The sequence below is a fragment of the Theropithecus gelada genome, chromosome 13 (genome assembly GCF_003255815.1).
Source record: "Theropithecus gelada isolate Dixy chromosome 13, Tgel_1.0, whole genome shotgun sequence".
Taxonomy (NCBI): Eukaryota; Metazoa; Chordata; class Mammalia; order Primates; family Cercopithecidae; genus Theropithecus; species Theropithecus gelada.
The window spans coordinates 5,478,898-5,497,221 of record NC_037681.1 but is presented as its reverse complement, the minus strand read 5'-3'; the positions used below and the strand labels follow the sequence as shown (position 1 = coordinate 5,497,221).

The 18,324-nt window shown below is 47.5% G+C and overlaps 1 protein-coding gene across 3 annotated transcripts in view; it reads left to right on the top strand.

The window, feature by feature from the left end:
* Positions 1 to 3,674: 3,674 nt before the first annotated feature.
* Positions 3,675 to 18,324, top strand: part of MERTK (MER proto-oncogene, tyrosine kinase) — a 134,147-nt gene continuing 119,497 nt past the window's right edge. For 2 of the 3 annotated variants that reach the window (XM_025354797.1, XM_025354798.1), the window contains exon 1: positions 3,809 to 4,010. In XM_025354797.1, coding sequence (XP_025210582.1) covers positions 3,932 to 4,010 — 79 coding nt within the window. In that variant the 5' untranslated portion in view covers positions 3,809 to 3,931. Of the gene's footprint in view, positions 4,011 to 18,324 lie in introns of all 3 variants that reach the window. The other variant, XM_025354799.1, reaches the window with a different exon arrangement.

The following is an 18,324-nucleotide window of genomic DNA, read 5'->3' as shown; positions in this document are numbered from 1 at the left end:
TCAGAGTCAAAGCCAGAGACTTTAGAGAGTAGGGACAGATAATGGTCTTAAGACAGCAAAGAGAATCTCACATCCAGACCCAGGGACAGGGAGGTGAATGTGGGAAGCATGGTTCACCGAAGGAAAACCAGGGTGCTGTTACTAGAGTATTCTGGTATGGATGCTAAGTGCTGGGTGAGTGAGTGCCAAAGTGATCCGAAGTGCCAAAGTGGTCTGAAGCTCGCTTTTTTTTTTTTTTTGAACCTATTGCCCAGGCTGGAGTGCAGTAGCACCATCTTACCTCACTGCAACCTCTGCCTCCCAGGTTCAAACAATTCTCCTGCCTCAGCTGGGATTACAGGCATGTGCCACCACACCCAGCTAATTTTTGTATTTTTAGTAGAGACAGTGTTTCACCATGTTGACCAGGCTGGTCTCGAACTCCTGACCTCAAGTAATCTGCCCACCTCAGCCTCCCAAAGTGTTGAGATTACAGGTGTTAGCCACTGTACCCAGCTGATGGGATAGAAGCTTTCTGAGGGAGGTGAACTGGGGGGTTTACATGGTAGACTAGAGGCAGAAGGGGGAAATAAATTACAGGTATAGCTGTAGACAGAGCTGAAAGGGGTAGGGGACAGAGGTAAGAGGGCAAAGAGAAGCAAGGTGTGGGTTTAGAAATAGGGTCATTGAGGACTACATCTTCACACATTTCATTTGTGTGTGGCCTGGCACGCCCCTATGGGACCTTCAATTGGAAGCCTCAAGTCCTGTCACTGATATATTGAATATGTTTGACACATAGATTGTGACCACAATGCCACTTTACCTTGGCTACAGCTCTTTCACACTTGAATCAGTGGGGGTAATCTTCCCTAGCCCTTGGATGAACACTGCTGCAGGCCTTTAACATTCTCTCTTTTTCCTAGGTATTAAACAGTAGGGGCTCCTACTTGTGACACAGAGCCTTAGCTGACACAGGAGACACAGTGGGCATTGGAGAATGGGTTCCAGGTAAGTGTCTTCTTGTTGAAGTTGCACAACAGCCTTGGAAATAGTTAAGTAATATGGGGTCCGGGTTGTTTTTTGTTTGTTTGTTTGTCTGTTGCTCATATTTCCCTACACATAGTCTGATCACTTGAATAATTAGGACATTAAATTGCAGTATCATTTGGATGCACACCAAGTACAAAATTAACATTGCAGAGCAGACATCCCACAGTTTAGCTAAGTTTTGGCATTTGTGGATTTTTAAAAGCATAACTGCAACTTCTTTGACGCTTCTTCTTCAAGAGGTTGGGCTTGAACCTCTACGGCTGCTCCCCATGAGGCTGGGGTTGTGACTGTTTCCATGAAGAGAGTAGGGTGGAGTTATGTGACCTCGGAGGCTAGGACATAAAAGGCCATGAAGCTTCCTCTTTGTTTACTGGAATGCTTGCTCTTGGAGCCCTGAGCTGCCATGCAAGACTTCCAGCTACTCCAAGGCCACCATGGAGAAGCCTCCTTTAGGTGCTCCAGTTAGTCTGCAGCCCTAGTGCCCAAGTCATCCCAGTGCAGATGGCAGCTATGTGAGTGAACGAGCCTTGAGATCGGGGTTAGCCAACTTTTTATCTAAAGGGCCATACTGCACAGCTTTGTGGGCCACATAATCTCTGTCACAATGACTGTGTTCTGATAACATTTATTTGCAAAAAGAAGCCATAGGTCCGCAGGCTATAATTTGCTTTACATGATTCTAATCCCTACTATTTGAGCCTAAGGTCCCAGGCAGATATGGAGGAGCAAAGACAAGCTATTTCCCCTGTGCTCTGTCCAAACCTCCGATCCACAGAATCCAGGAATCTAATGAAATGGCTGACATTTTACACCCACTATGTTTGGGGTGGTATGTCAAACACCGGTAGATAGCTGAAGAATATTGTACAAGGCAGGCCTCAACAAGAAAGTGAGATTTGAGCTGACTTGGAGGAGAGTCAACTGGGAAGCTGTGTGTCTGGGGGAAGAGCATTTCAGGCAGAGGGAACAGCCAGTGCAAAACCTTTTGGTGGAGGAGTGCTTGGTATATGTGAGCAATAGCAAGGAAATTGCAGGAGAACAGCTCTGCTGAGGTGCCCCTGGCAATCTTGCACATCTCTAGAGGCCATGTAGGCAAGGTATGATCATGGTCTGAGCCAAGTCTTGTGGGACTGCCCTGCGATTTCCCCTAAAGCAGGGATAGGTAAGCCTGGTGAGGAGCCACTGGGAGGCAGTTTCCTATCCCTACCTTGTGGGAGACTGTTGCAAGGCCATTTCTCTTCCTTCTCCAATGTTTCAGTTGACTGCAGGACTTTCCATATCCCTCCCTCCACCTCCCAACCCCCTTCCCTCCAAGCATACAGCACCAGGCTCCTGTGAAGTCTATAAAACTGCTTGGTGTAGTTTAGACTTGGCTACTCAGTGGCAGGGCTCATGTTGTCTTTTTTTTTTTTTTTTTTTTTTAAATCATGTAGACCCATAGGATAACAATCGCCCTTCCAGTTTGGTGTTATCCTGTGGGCCTAAAGATGCATGGAGCTGACACCACACTGATTTTGCTTTTGCTGTTGGTGTAAGTAATAACCTGTCTAAATCCATCTGGGCTGCTTGTCTTCTTCCCGTAGCCAAATCTACGGGAATTGTCTAGCCAGTGTAGGGGTCAAGGGACTGCTTGACAAGAGACCAAAGTAAATGGAAGAGGCGTAAGGAGGTGAGGCCAAAGAGGAAAGGGGACCAGGTCACATAGAACCTCGGAGATCACTGCAGAACCTTGGCTTATGCGGAGAGACAGCAGGAACCACTGATAGGTTTGGGGAGATTTGAGCAGAGCAACATGATTTGGCTCATGTTACGTTGTTAAAGGGACCACCTTAAAATACATTCATTCTAAAAGTGTTACCTTTAAGAAACTATGTATATAAATTAAGTTACTGTTGCCATTATTAATATAAGTAGTTACATTTCTCTTACGATTCACTCTCTGCTACTGCCTCTTGGACCCTGCACACCTTGTGGAGGTCCATGAGAGTAACGTGCTGTGGTTTCCCCTCTCCCAACTCCTGCTCTGCACTTTGTCATTCACTTTCATCTCCCTCCTTGAGTGTCACCTCTCTCTGGCTCGTCAAGGAGCCACAGCAAAGCGTCCTTCCCCAGGAATCCCTCCCCCAGGGGCGGTGAGCTCCTCGACGCCAGGGCCGTGTAGCGCACCTCGGGCCAGGTACCCAGGAGGCACTCGGCGGCGAGCGGAATGGATGTGGAGGAGCGCTCGGCAGGGAGCGCTGCCGCCGTGGCCTTGGCCTCCGGGAGCGGCGCTGCCAGGGTTTTCTGTGTCAGCCAAGCCTGGAATGAGGGGGCGCCTCTGGACCCTCCTCTTGGGTCTGGGGACTGCCTCGGGCACCCTCCACTCCTCTCCCACCTTCTGTCCTTCCCTATCTCCCACCCACAGGTGTGGGGCTCCGGACCCGAGCAGCGGCCTGAGCCGTCTCCTCTGGACCTCCAGCCCGCCCCTCCCCTTCACTTCTCTCTCCAGCTCCCTCCTGGTCTCTCAGCCCCCTCCCCTTCCTCTCCTCCCAGCTCCCCGCCGTGCGCCCCACGGTGGCCTTCGGCCCGCCCCTCCTCTCCAACCCCCTCCCTTTCCCCTTTACGCCCCTCCTCCCCCTCGTCCTCCCGCCCCCTCCCACTCCAACCTGCGGGGCCCGCCGGGACTCGCCCCCCTGCCCGCCCCTCTCCTCTAGCCCTGGTCGGCCTTGGCTCGGCCCCCGGCCCGCCCCTTCCAGCCCTCGGCACCACCCGCCGGCCGCTGGGCTCCACCACTCTGCACTCGCTGCCGGGGCCGCCTGGACAGGGAGCTTCGCTGGCGCGCTTAGCCGGCGACAGGGCAGGTTCGGGACGTCCATCTGTCCGTCCGTCCGGAGAGAAATTACAGATCCGCAGCCCCGGGATGGGGCCGGCCCCGCTGCCGCTGCCGCTGCTGCTGCCGCTGCTGCTGGGCCTCTTCCTCCCCGCGCTCTGGAGTAGAGGTGAGTGCGCCGGCTGGGGGCCAGGCGAGGGGGTGGGGGCTCCCAGGACGAAGCAGGGGGCTCAGGGGAGTGAGCGCGTCCACAGGGGCGCGCCTGGCTGCGACAAGTTTGCAAACACCCTCCACCCACTGCGGTGCCAGAGAAGGGGGCGCAGGCGAGCCTTCCGTCCACTGACCGCGGCCCCTCAAGCGTCCCGAGGGCACCCAGACCGGCTTGTGGGTGCGCGTCGTGGTGAAGCCGGGTCGGGGTCGGGGCTGCAGCCTTCCCTCTTCACCGCCGAGGAGGAAATCGAGCTCCGCTGGGCGCGCTGCAAGTCCCGAAGTTCCTACGAATGGAACGTAGGTAGCAGGTCTGGTCTGGAATGCGACGAGAACTTTCCACTAGACAGAGTTGCATGGTGGAGCCCCACTCTGGCGGGAGTTCTGGGGGCCACAGATCCGGTCTCCCGAGGGACCGGCGTGGGGCGAACGAACGGGCTGCGGGAGTCGGAGCTGCAGTCCGGGAGCCGCGATAGACTGAGGCCGAGCGTCCGGCCAGGGAGGGACGGCAGTCCTGGCTGCTCACACTGGGCCCTTACGGACGTTATTAGCATCCCTTTGTAGAGGCACCCAGAGAGTGTGGGGACCTGGAAAAGGGGAGCGTTCTTTTCACTCCTGTTATGGCAGAACAGAACTTACGGTGCTCGACAGCGTTTACGTTTATCTGGACGCAGCCAAGTGTTGTTACAGGCTTTTATTTATTTTATTTTTTATTTTTTTCTGAGACCGAGTCTCGCTCTGTCGCCAGGCTGGAGTGCAGTGGCGCGATCTCGGCTCACTGCAATCTCCGCCTCCCGGGTTCAAGCGATTCTCCTGCCTCAGCCTCCCGAGTAGCTGGGACTATAGACGCGCGCCACCACGCCCGGCTAATTTTTGTATTTTTGGTAGAGACGGGGTTTCACCATGTTGGCCAGGATGGTCTCGATCTCATGACCTCGTGATCTGCCCGCCTCGGCCTCCCAAAGTTCTGGGATTACAGTCCTGAGCCACCGCGCCCGGCTTGTTCCAGGCATTTTAATACAAGATGCTGGATGGATAAGTGGAGGCAAGGAAGGCCGGTTTCATTCTGCATGAACAGGTTATTTGGGGAGTGAGTGATGAACAGATTTCAAGTTTGATCGCTGATGCACTTCTTGAGGAAGCTGGAATAAACTTACCAGGCTTTACCCGAAAGAGAAAGAAAGGGGGAAAATGCTAAATAAACACATTCCAAGTATTTTCTCTTAGCTAAAAGATTTCTATTTCCATTCAGAATGCAAATTTTCTCTCTTTTGGTCGTGAATGCACTTGACTAGCCTTCACCTATTATAGTCAAAGATGTTTTTTAGGAATACCTGGAAAGCTTAATTTATAGTCAAGTAAGTTACTTAAAAGTTTTTCCTTTGAGATTTTCCTTTGAAAGCTCATTTACTCAAATGAAAAATTCTTAAACAACGCACCCCTTTTTCCACGTTAAATTACATGAGCAATTTATAATTTGGGGCAACACAGCAATTTGAAACAAACTTTAAGAGCCAAAAACCAGGCAAAGAACGAAAGCAGTTCTGTTCTCCACGGCCCCGCCCCACCAAACCTTCAAAAATTCCTCAGCATTTCTGCCAGACCCGTTTTCATAATCTGCTGCAAATCTCTTGTATGTTGCTACTAGTGAGGGCTGGCCGTGAATAGTCTTGGAGGTAGTGAATGTGGTGAGAACAATGGAGAAAGTAATGGGAACGACAGTTTTGTGTTAAATACTTAAAGATTGGAGTGCTTTTGTTTTCCTAAATTTTTAAAAGGCTGTAATAAAAAATGTTTGTAGCTGACAATCAACTTTAATCAGACAATCATAAAAAGGCCTTTTAAAATCCACCCAGCTGGAAGAATGAAAAGTTTCACCAATTGTTCTTCTTGCACTTTTTGCTTTTTGTTTTGAACTTTACCTGTGAGATGTCTGACAGTTTTACGTCTCACCTTGTGAAAAGCTTAAAGAATGGGATTCTCACTGGCAGAAGTTCAGCACAAAGGAGTGCTGTATGAAGAAATTAAAAATGGAAATTAGACTCTTCATCTAATTTTAAGATTTTCCTATTACACATTGTGGGTCTGAGTGCTTTGCCGACCACACAGGAGAGACAGAGAGAGAGAAAGAGATAATGAGAATGTGTGTGTAGATTCTACACTGTAGAAGCATAGAGGAATGGATAAATAAAATTTAAGCATCACTTTAACCCAGGAATTCCCCTCTGCCCCCCAACACACATACACACCACACATCTGACAAAGACATGCACACATAGAACTGGAACTGCCAAACCAGGAGCATTTTGAGACTTTCCAGTCTTTCCTTTCTGCTCAGTCTCTGATGGGGGTGCCATTGAGCAGCAAAATGAGGCAAGCGGTGGCTCTCTGAAGGGCCAGGGAGAGAATGGAGTAAGATAAATATAGATGTGGGTAAAAATGAACGCATTATGAGGACTTAGCTCATGATGAGGCTATGTGTGCAGCTAAACTCAACCCTTAGAGTAAATTAGGCTTTTGAGATTCTTTAATGTTAGTATTTCTCTTCCAAACTGATATTGTAACATGTATTCCAGTATATGGTAAACATCTTCCCAGAGGGAACTTTTAAGTTGTTCTGTTGCTTGTGGGCTTTATTACAAAGGCTTCAAATGCTTTTTGAAAGTACATGGTGCCGGGCGCGGTGGCTCAAGCCTGTAATCCCAGCACTTTGGGAGGCCGAGACGGGCGGATCACGAGGTCAGGAGATCGAGACCATCCTGGCTAACACGGTGAAACCCCGTCTCTACTTAAAAATACAAAAAAAAACTAGCCGGGCGAGGTGGCGGGCGCCTGTAGTCCCAGCTACTCGGGAGGCTGAGGCAGGAGAATGGCGTAAACCCGGGAGGCGGAGCTTGCAGTGAGCTGAGATCCCGCCACTGCACTCTAGCCTGGGTGACAGAGCGAGACTCCGTCTCAAAAAAAAAAAAAAAAGAAAGTACATGGTGCATATTTTAAAAATGAATACTTTTTAGAAAATTATTCTGACCCATTAAAGTGCTAAGTGGAATGCTTTTCTTTTCTTTTCTTCTTTTCTTTTCTTTCTTTTTTTGGCAGGGTCTCATTCTGCCACCCAGGCTAGAGTCCTGTGGCATGATCACGGCTCACTGTAACCTCAACCTCCCGGGCTCAAGTGATCCTCCCACCTCAGCCTCCCAAGTAGCTATGACCACAGGCACATATCACCATGCCTGGCTAATTTTTTAGTTTTTGTAGAGACAGGGTCTCACTATGTTGCCCAGGCTGGTCTTGAACTCCTGGGCTCAAGCGATCTTCCCACCTTAGCCTCTCAACATGTGGGGATTATAGACATGAGCCACCATGCACAGCTGAATACAATTTTTAAAAAATTAACAATAATTTTTTTTGTTTGTTTTTGAGACGGAGTTTCGCTCTTGCTGTCCAGGCTAGAGTGCAATGAATGGCGCAATCTCGGCTCACCGCAACTTCCTGCCTCCCAGGTTCAAGCAATTCTCCTGCCTCAGCCTCCCGAGTGGCTGGGATTACAGGCATGCGCCACCATGCCCGGCTAATTTTGCATTTTTAGTAGAGATAGGGTTTCTCCATGTTGGTTAGGTTGGTCTCGAACTCCCAACCTCAGGTGATCTGCCCGCCTTGGCCTCCCAAAGTTCTGGGATTACAAGTATGAGCCACCACACCCAGCCAATAATTATATTTTTAAATCTTAATTTTTGAAAGAATTTCCAGATAATTGTAGGAGAAGGGCCAGTGAGTTACTAGTCAGCATCAGTCAAGAAGAGGTTCAATCCTTTTATGCCTGTGAATTAGGAACATGCTGAAGGGTAGAAAAACTGAGCTGGGACCTTGAACACACATGTGAAACAGCCGCTTTCCATGTAATGGCCAGAACGAGATTTTGGAAATGAATCTGATTGTGTTTTCCACTTGAAAATCTTACAGTGGCTTCCTGCTCCCTACTAGAATTTGCAGAGACTCACAGCGAACCTCTTTGACCCATTTCCATTCACTTGCCACTTGTTCCCACTACTCCAGCCACCTGTGTCTTCTTTCTAGGGCCTGAGCAGCCTTTGCAAGTGACTGTTCCCTCTGGCTGGAACCTTTTCCCCAAGATCTCAGCATGCTGGCTTCTTCTCATCCTTTGGGTTTCAGTTCAGAGGTTCTCCTTGAGAGGCCTTCCCCAATAACCACCCCCTGCCAAAGTGTCATACGCATACAGCCCACTATCCCTTAAATTTAATTTCCTGATAATGCTTCTCAACCTGATCAGTCCCTCCCTCCCTCCCTGCTTGCTTGCTTTCCTTCCTTCCTTCCTTCCTTCCTTCCTTCCTTCCTTCCTTCCTTCCTCCCTCCTTCCTTTCCTTTCTCTTTTCTTTTCTTTTCTTTTCTTTTCTTTTCTTTTCTTTTCTTTTCTTTTCTTTTCTTTTCTTTCCAGAGTCTTGCTCTGTCACCCAGGCTGAAGTACAATGGCACATTCTCCGCTCACTGCAACCTCCGCCTCCCAGGTTCAAGTGATTCTCCTGCCTCAGCCTCCCTAGTAGCTGGGACTACAGGCACCTGCCACCACAGCTGGCTAATTTTTGTATTTTTAGTAGAGACGGGGTTTCACCGTGTTGGTCAGGCTGGTCTCGAACTCCTGACCTCAGGTGGTCTGCCTACCTCGACCTCCCAAAGTGCTGAGATTACAGACGTGAGCCACTGCACCCAGCCTTACCTTTTTCTTTGCTCGTTTTCCTCCACTGTCCCCCCACTACAGGGTAAGCTCTTGGTGGCAGGACTGCTGTCTTGTTCACTGCTAACACTGCATGGAGCTCATAGGGTGCTCAGTGAGTATCAGAGCACAGCATGAAAGAACCAAGCCCCTGCATGTCTTGCCAGGTGCTCCTCACCCTTCTCTTATTTTTTTTTTTTTTTTTTGAGATGGAGTCTTGCTCTGCCGCCCAGGCTGGAGTGCAGTGGCCGGATCTCAGCGCTGCAAGCTTCGCCTCCCGGGTTTACGCCATTCTCCTGCCTCAGCCTCCCGAGTAGCTGGGACTACAGGCACCCGCCACCTCGCCCGGCTAGTTTTTTGTATTTTTTAGTAGAGACGGGGTTTCACCGTGTCAGCCAGGATGGTCTTGATCTCCTGACCTCGTGATCCGCCCGTCTCGGCCTCCCAAAGTGCTGGGATTACAGGCTTGAGTCACCGCGCCCGGCCGCTCCTCACCCTTCTCTTTTCCTGCTGGCTTTTCCAGAGACAGAATGGCTGGAGCTCCCATGCCCTCACATTCGGGGCTTGGTTAATAGAAAACAATCTTTTATTTTGCTGTGATGCCAACGTGATTTCATTACTGGAGGAGCTAGTCAATTAACACGAGAGAGATTTTTGGATTGTGTTAATCCCAGACATATTTTATATTGTCCTAACTTTTCCAACTAGAAAAAAAATGTCAGAAGGTAATTTTTCATGTTAAACACAGTTCTAACAACTCCTTGCTCAGGGGCAGGTAGCCCTTGGTGCCTTGACTTTGGCCCTTGTCATTAGTTTAATCTTAACCCAAAGCATATGGCTTTGAATTGGTATGTGTCTCAGCAGGAGGTTAATTATTAGAAAAACTGAAAGGGGGCTCACACTATGTGATGCACACTATGCCTCTGGGGGATGGGAATGAAAGTGTTAACCGGGACTGGCCTCTGGGGCTTTGGGGGTGGTGGTTAACTTTCAGGACCTCTCTTCCTTTTTGGGTACAGTGGGAGGCTCTGTTGCATAGAATAGTTAGGAGGACGTAATGAGCTAATGGTAGGTGATACGTGCTTAAAATATACTTGCCATTATTACCAATGGCTCTCCTCCATTCTTCTGAACTCAAGTTTGGGGGAAATGTTTTTCCTAGACAAAAGGTGTTGGGAGGAGGGTTCTTTTCTTACTGAAGCATTTCCTGAATGGTCCACCCTCCATTGTTCAGAATGCTTTGGTGAAGGGGCCCTGGGATGTCGCCCTAGAGTGCCCAAGTCCTTTGCTGCAGCTCTCTAGGGTTTTGTTTACTAGTAGTTTGAGCAAAACCCACCCAGGACCAAGCAGTTCTCCAAAGAAGCAGGGCCCGCCCTGACTGCCACTCCCCTCCTCCCCCTGCCCCCATACCTTCCCTTATGGAGTTCAGACTTGACATAGTACAGGAATAGCTTCCTGTCATGTGCCTCTCAGGAAGGTATAAAAATGAAGTTCAGTTCCTGTTCAACTTTTCCCACATAACTCTTTTCCAAAGTGAGTGTAGTTTCTTTCTTCTTCTTCTTTTTTTTTTTTTTTTTTGGTATTTGTTTTGTTTTAGGGTTTTTGCGTGTGAACATCCAGAAAATTCTTTTGTTTTGTTTTGTTTTGTTTTTTGAGATAGAGTCTTGCTCTGTCACACAGGCTGGAGTGCAGGTGGCGCAATCTCGGCTCCCTGCATCCTCCACCTCCCGGGTTCAAGCAGTTCTCTGCCTCAGCCTCCTGAGTAGCTGAGATTACAGGCACCCGCCACCACACCCGGCTAATTTTTGTGTCTTTAGTAGAGATGGGGTTTCACTATGTTGGGCAGGCTGGTCTTGAACTTCTGACCTTGTGATCCACCCGCCTTGGCCTCTCAAAGTGCTGGGATTACAGGCATGAGCCACCGCGCCCGGCTCAGAAAATTCTTTTCCTTCTTACCACATCGAGCTAGGTGTTCCCAATGAGGTCGGTTGGCTGCAACATAGAGAAAATGAGGCTTTGGTTCTTAGAGTAGATTCCATGTACAGGTGTGAGTATGTGTGCACAGGGTGGTCTTGTAGGAAATGGAAAGGGCCGTGAGCCCCAGGTGCACTCCTGGCTCCTGGTGCTTCCTGCTTGATGATATGGGTGAGCCAGCCCTCAGGTGCCCTGGAGGGAACCCTGATTACTCTCCCTCTGGCACTCTGGGCATTGGCTAACCCTTGACCAGAGTTAAGCCAATTCCATCTCTTTTCATTCTATGTCCCCCACTCCTGCCTCCAGCTGAAGTGCTAAAAATGCAGCCTGGCAGGGGCAGAGAATTCCATTAGGATCAGCAGGCCCCTTTTGGAGAGCAAGAATACTAAGAATACCTGCCCTCCTGGCACTTCCTCCCTCCTAGGCCTTAGTTTTTTCTGTCTGAACCATGGCTGTTGAACTGGGTGAAAGATTCTTAACCACAGGAAGGGAGGGCCTAGATCTTCCCTAGTTTTGTGAGACTCTGCGGCTGGACAACCCTCCCTTCGTGGGAGCTGTCACATTTTCACTCTCGGGGCCACTGTCAGGCAGCAGGATCTGGGGACATGGCCTGCATGTGAAACCCTGGGCTGCTATGGCCAAGTCACCTCCTCAGGTCCTGGTGTTTCAGAGTGATAAAGGAAGAAAGGGTGATTATGTCTTGAACATTTCATTGAGAAACCTACACTCAGTTCTTTTTTTTTTTTTTTTTTTTTTTTTGACATGGAGGCTCACTCTGTCACCCAGATTGGAGTGCAGTGGCGCGATCTCAGCTCACTGCAGCCTCCATTCCTGGGTTCAAGCGATTCTCGTGCCTCAGCCTCCCAAGTAGCTGGGATTACAGGCACCCATTACCACGGCCGGCTAATTTTCATATTTTTTTGGTGGAAACGTTTCATGATGTAGGCTTTGTTGGTCTTGAACTCCTGACCTCAGATGATTGGCCCGCCTTGGCTTCCCAAAGTTCTGGGATTATAGGCGTGAGCCAATGTGCCCAGCCAGAAACCTACACTCAATTTTAAAGCATTTTATTTCGTCCTTCTTGCCTAGATCTTCAACTATCAGTGCTTCTTTCACTCAATGGTAAATGGATTTTCCGTGCATCTTGGAGGTGGCAGGGAGAAGGGGCAGAGGGAGTGAGAGAGAACAGATGTTGGCTTTATGTTTGGAACAAAATTACACCAAAAGCTAAGAACATTTATATTTGTGCTTAGAGAAACCCCATTTCATTTCAGAAGCTCAATGCCTGGATTTTTGTGCCAGCACATTTTCCACTTGTATGTTTCTCCTTGTACTCTGTGCCTTCCATGTATTTCTGTGGGTTCCTTCAAAACAAGATCCGATCCTCACAGGGTTAGTGCTCTGCCCTAGGTCACTCCGGGAGGGGTCCATCCTCCGGATTTAGATCTCAGGTTGGCACTTACACAAATGCTTCCTGACGGATCCCTTTTTTTGTGTAATCTGCTTTTTCCTTGAGGATCTAGATATCTCAGCATTCAGGGACAGTAAACATCTTAGAACTTGCCTTAGCTGTGGTCTTGCCTCTCATTAGAGACACAAAGGAAAGCCTTGTTTATTTTGGAGAAGGAATTGTTTTGTTATTTTAAGCCTTAGGGCCTTGTTGTTAGAGCTACCAATAGTAGGTTGGCTTCATTATGGTTTTGAAAATGATCACTTTCACAAGTAAGAACGGGCTGTCTTAGTGGAGAGTATTAGAACAGAGACTCAAACTTAACTGAAAGTTGTTTTCTGTCACTGCGCTGCTTAGGGAATTCTCAGTGAGGTGATAAATATTCATGGACTCCCCAAGTGTTGTGTGTGCCTGGAGGCCAGTTTTTCACTTGTTCCAATTAATGGCAGGCTGCCTCCACACAGGAAGTGAAACCAGCCTTTAAGCCTTTTTGCAATTCTGGCACATGATTTGAAGATTTGGTGATGAAAACAATGTTCTTTGAAAGTTTTGGAGCAAAGGAAAAAAAGCAGCTTTTTAGATTCACCTTAGTTTAAAAAATAACCACTTTGGGAGTTGAAAGATGGAAGTTCTCATCCCAGCTTTGATAGGAACCTACAGGGACAGCTGGGGTATAGTGTCTCCTCCTTCTAAAACTCTACATCCTCACTTGTCAAATGAGAAAGCAGATAGATGATTCTGGGCCCCTTTGGGGCCGAACACTGATTCCATCTAAAGGGGAGAGGGTGGGAAGGGATACTTTCTCCCATGCAGTTTGGGACACAGAGTCTCAGCCTGAGTTTGACCCTCAGCCCTGTGCCTGACTCTGGGTGTGAATATTCTTAGGCATCAGCCTAGAAATGGAGATGGAGGCTGTGTGAAGAGTTTCATTAAAGATGAGTGACGCAGCCGGGCGCGGTGGCTCATGCCTGTAATCCCAGCACTTTCGGAGGTCGAGGTGGGTGGATCACCTGAGGTCAGGAGTTTGAGACCAGCCTGACCAACATGGTAAACCCTGTCTCTACTAAATATAAAGAATTAGCCGGGCGTGGTGGCACATGCCTGTAATCCCAGCAGTTTGGGGGGGCTGAGGCAGGAGAATCACTTGAACCCAGGAGGCGGAGGTTGCCGTGAGCCAAGATTGTGCCACTGCACTCCACCCTGGGCAACAACAGCAAAACTCTATATCAAAAGAAAAAAAAAAAGAGTGATGCTAGTGGGTTCTTTGCTGTTGACAGCTGCCATTCCCTGCCACCTGGGCTGTCGGTTCCTCCAGGAAGTACCCTCTCCAACTCTATCTGGGGCAGTAGAATAGTCTGGAAACATGGAGGAATATTTCTGAGAATACTGGATCTCCCCAAACGCATATGACCTCTTCCTGCTAAATCTTCTGGGAGCATGGGCTCTTGGGTTCTGAGAGACAGAGGGGTGGACTAAGCTTTTTCTGGGTTGGATGGAGTGGGGCATATCCTCCCGAGGGGGAACAGCAGAATATTCAGGATCAGAGAGAATGATGTCATTTTCAAAAGTTTATTCATTCGATATTATGATGTCATTTTATATTTGGAAATTTAAAAAATATGTTGTGATATAAACTGTAGAATGTAACGCTCTTGAATATTCTGGCTGGGAAGATAAGGATAAGGACAATGATTCATGACAGGGGTTCTCAACAAGAGGTATGCTTCAGAACCACCTAGAAGTGTTTCCACAGTGTAGAAGCTCAGGTTCCCAGGACCTGTGAACTCAATCTTTGGGACTGTGGCCCTGCCTTGTGTATGTCCAAGCCGTTCTGTGCCACCTCTTCCATTACACTCCACTGATGCAGTACGTCTGATGCCTGATTCTTGGGGAATGGTGGGGAGCCTTTCTCTATTACCCCATCCCAGGAGGGGTATGTATCAGAACCTGGCCATTGAGGGTAAGAATAAGTGATTATGCTTATCGAAGGAAGGCAGCAAGTCCTGGACAAAGTGAGAATGTTGAGCTGGATGATTCATTAAGCTAAGTGCCCTTAGGATTTTAGGACCTATTGGTGGAAGGAGATACAGCTAATCAGGTGGGCCAACCAGTAAATAGTAAGGCCTTTCCCTTTTTACCATTACATTTTTTCCTCTCACCTACTCTTTATACTCACATCTTATTATACAATATTTAGAATACGCAAAAGGATGTAACAGGTAATAAAACTCACCTGTACTCACTACTTGGCATAAGAAGTCAGACATTAGCACCACAGTGGAAGTCCCCGGTCATTCCTCTCTCCAGTGTCATCCCCTCACTCCCACCCAGAGAAAACCATTATCCCACATTGGGTGTTTCAATTCCCATGCATCTCTTTATCCTTCGACCATGATTGACATGATTATGTTGGTAACACTCTATAGTGTTGTTTTGTACCATATCAGTTGGGTTTTACATTTGATTGCATGTAACAGAAAATCTTACTTCAGTGGTGTAACCAAAAGGGGAGTATTTTTCTCATACAACAAGCCGTCTGACGGCAACCAGGTTGGGTTTAGACAATGGCTCCATGATAAAGTAAATGACCTGGCTCCTTGCTCTGACATCTGTAGTGTATGCTTTTAGAACACATTGTTCCTTAAATGGCTGCTGTGCTTCTGGGCATTTCATTTGCTTTCCGGGCAGAAAAAAGCAGAAGGGCAAAGGACAAAAAGTCTCATACCAGCTGAGTCTGTCCTTTTTATCAAGAAGGTGACTGGAACATCTCAACACCAAAAAACAAGCCATCCGATTAAAAAATGAACAAGTGATCTAAACCTATTTCTCAAAAGAAGACATACAAATGGCTAACAGATAAATATATGAAAAAATGCTTCACATCACTAATCATCAGGGAAATGCAAACCAAAATTACAACCAGGTTTCATCTCATTGCATTTAGGATGGCTATGTCAAAAAAGCAAAAAATAACAAATGCTGGCAAAGGTGCAGAGAAAAGGGAACTCATACACTGCTGGTGGGGATTTAAACTAGCACAACCACTATTGTGGCAGGCCAGGTCTCACTAACGCAGGCCTCTGTAACAACTGTTCCAGCACTGAGTAATAGAGCCAGTGCCCCCATACAAAGGCTGGAATGTAATAAAAACCCACTGGAAGTTTTGCCCAGGCCTTTCCTGGGCCTTGAATCATGACAAGATAATGAAGGAATTCTTAACAGGCCCCCTTTAGGATTCAACAAGTTTTATTGGGGATCTGAAGAAACTCCCCAGACCTCCACAAACAAGTTTATTGGGGGTCTGAAGGAACTCCTCAAACCTCCATAATTTAGCAGGAGACAAGATAATAAGGGTAATCACCCCAGCACCTGGATTTACTTAGATTAAGTACATTTACTGAGGCTCCAGAAGAAGGTCCTCAGCACTCAGATCTTAGTTATAGATTAGAAGAAGTTAATCACTTATGTCTTTAAATGAATGCTCACTTACGTGTAGACATATAGCTTAGAAGGTATGTAAGCCCTGGAAAACTTTATAATTTTGAGTTGGTCTGGGGGTATTTTCCAGGCCTTCTCACTGTACCCAGTTACAGAAATAAACTCCCTTCTTTCCCAGTCCATCTGCATCTCGTTATTGGGCCATGAGAATAAGCAGCCCAACCCTCGGTTTGGTCCAGGAACGCTATGGAGAATGGTATGGAGGTTCCTCAAAAAACTACAGATAGAACTACCATATAGATCCTGCAATTGCACTTTACTGGTCATTCATCCAAAAGAAAGGAAATCAGTATGTCAAAGCGACTTTTGCACCCTCATGTTCATTGCAGCACTATTCATAATAGCCAAGCTAAGGAATCAGTCTAGGTATCCATCCGTGGATGAATGGATAAAGAAAATGTGGTATAAGCCTTGGCAACATGGCAAGACCTAGTCTCTACCAGAAATAAAAAAAATAGCTGGACATGGTGGTGCTTGCTTGTAGTCACAGCTGCTCAGCAGGCTGAAGCGGGAAGATTCTTTGAGCCCAGGAGTTTGAGACTGCAGTGAGCTATTGCACTTACTGCCTTACTGCACTGCAGCCTGGGCAACAGTCTGAGACCCTGTCTCTTAAAAAAAAAAAAAAACAAAAAAAAAACTATATATATGTGTTTGTATAAATATACACACACACACACACAATTAAATATTTAGTCATAAAATAAATCCTGTCCTTGGTGGCAACATGGATGGAACTAGAAGACATTAGATTAATTAAAACAAGCCAGGAACAAAGTTAAACACCACATGTCCTCACTCACAGGTGGAAGCTAAACAAAACAGTTGATTTTTGTAGAAGGAAAAAGTAGAACAAAGGATACTAGAGCCTAGAAAAGGTAGGAGGAAGGGGAGGATAGGAATAGATTCGTTAAAGAATTCAAAATTACAGCAAGATAGGAGGGATAAGGTTAGTGTTCTATAGCACTGTAGGATTACTATAGATAACAATAATATATAGTTTCTGTTTGTTTGTTTGTTTTTGAGAAGGAGTATTGCTCTGTTGCCCAGGCTGGAGTGCAATGGTGCAATCTAAATGGCGCCATCTCCGCTCACTGCAACCTCCACTTCCTGGATTCAAGCGATTCTCCTGCCTCACCCTCCCAAGTAGCTGGGATTATAGGCACCTGCCACCGTGTCCAGCTAATTTTTGTATTTTTAGTAGAGAAGGAGTTTCACCATGTTGGTCAGGCTGGTTTTGCACTCCTGACCTCAGGTGATTCACCTGCCTCAGCCTCCCAAATAGTGCTGCGATTACTGGTGTGAGCCATTGCGCCCAGCCAACAATAGTGTATAGTTTCGAATAGCTAGAAGGAGGATATTGAATATTCCCAAAACAGAGAAATGATAGACGTTTGAGATGATGGATATGCTAATTACTCTGATCTGATCACTATATATGTGTCACAACATCACTGTGTACTCCATGGATATATACAGTTATGTGGATTAAAGCAGGTTTTAAAAAATTATTTATTTATTTATTTATTTTTGAGACGGAGTCTCGCTCTGTCGCCCAGGCTGGAGTGCAGTGGCGCCATCTCAGCTCACTGCAAGCTCCGCCGCCCGGGTTCACAGCATTCTCCTGCCTCAGCCTCCCGAGTGGCTGGGACTACAGGCGCCCGTCACCACCTGTGGCTAATTTGTTTTTGTTTTTTGTTTTTGTTTTTTTTTTTTTACTACAGACGGGATTTCACTGTGTTAGCCAGGATGGTCTCGATCTCCTGACCTCGTGATATGCCCGCCTCAGCCTCCCAAAGTGCTGGGATTACAGGCGTGAGCCACCGTGCCTGGCCAATTAAAGCAGTTTTTAAAAAAGGTGATAACTTGATGTGAGGCCCCATGCTGTGGATTTCTGCTAACCTTTCCCTGGTTACTCCAAGCTGCCAGGAAGAGTGGCGAATGGAGTGTGCTAGCTGGGAAGTTGCCACCCTGAATGAGATTGGGTCCCCTTTGTGGAAACAAGGGGAAATGGGTGCTGGGCAGGACACTAGCAGCAGCTTACCTCATAAATGTTATAAAATTTCATATAGTGGGCTTTTTTCTTCAGTTTGCTTTTTTTTTTTTTTTTTTTGAGATGGAGTCTCGCTCTGTTGCCAGGCTGGAGTGCAGTGGCACTTGGTTCTTGGCTCACTGCAACCTCCACCTCCCAGGTTCAAGCGATTCTCCTGCCTCAGCCTCCTGAGTAGCTGGGACTACAGGCACGCACCACCACGCCCAGATAATTTTTGTGTTTTTAGTAGAGACGGGGTTTCACCATGTTGGCCAGAATGGTCTCGATCTCTTGACCTTGTGACCAGGTAGCTGGGATTACAGGTGCGCACCACCACACCTGGCTAATTTTCGTATTTTTAGTAAAGACGGGATTTCACCATGTTGGACAGGCTGGTCTTGAACTCCTGACCTCCAGTGATCTGCCCGTCTTAGCCTCCCAAGTGCTGGGATTACAGGCATGAGCCACTGCGCCAGCCCTTTTTTTTTTTTTTTTTTTTTTTTTAATTTTTTGAGTTGGTTCCCGCCCAGGCTGAAACGCAGTGGTGCCATCATAGCTCACTGGAGCCTAAACTCCTGGGCTCAAGTGATCCTCCC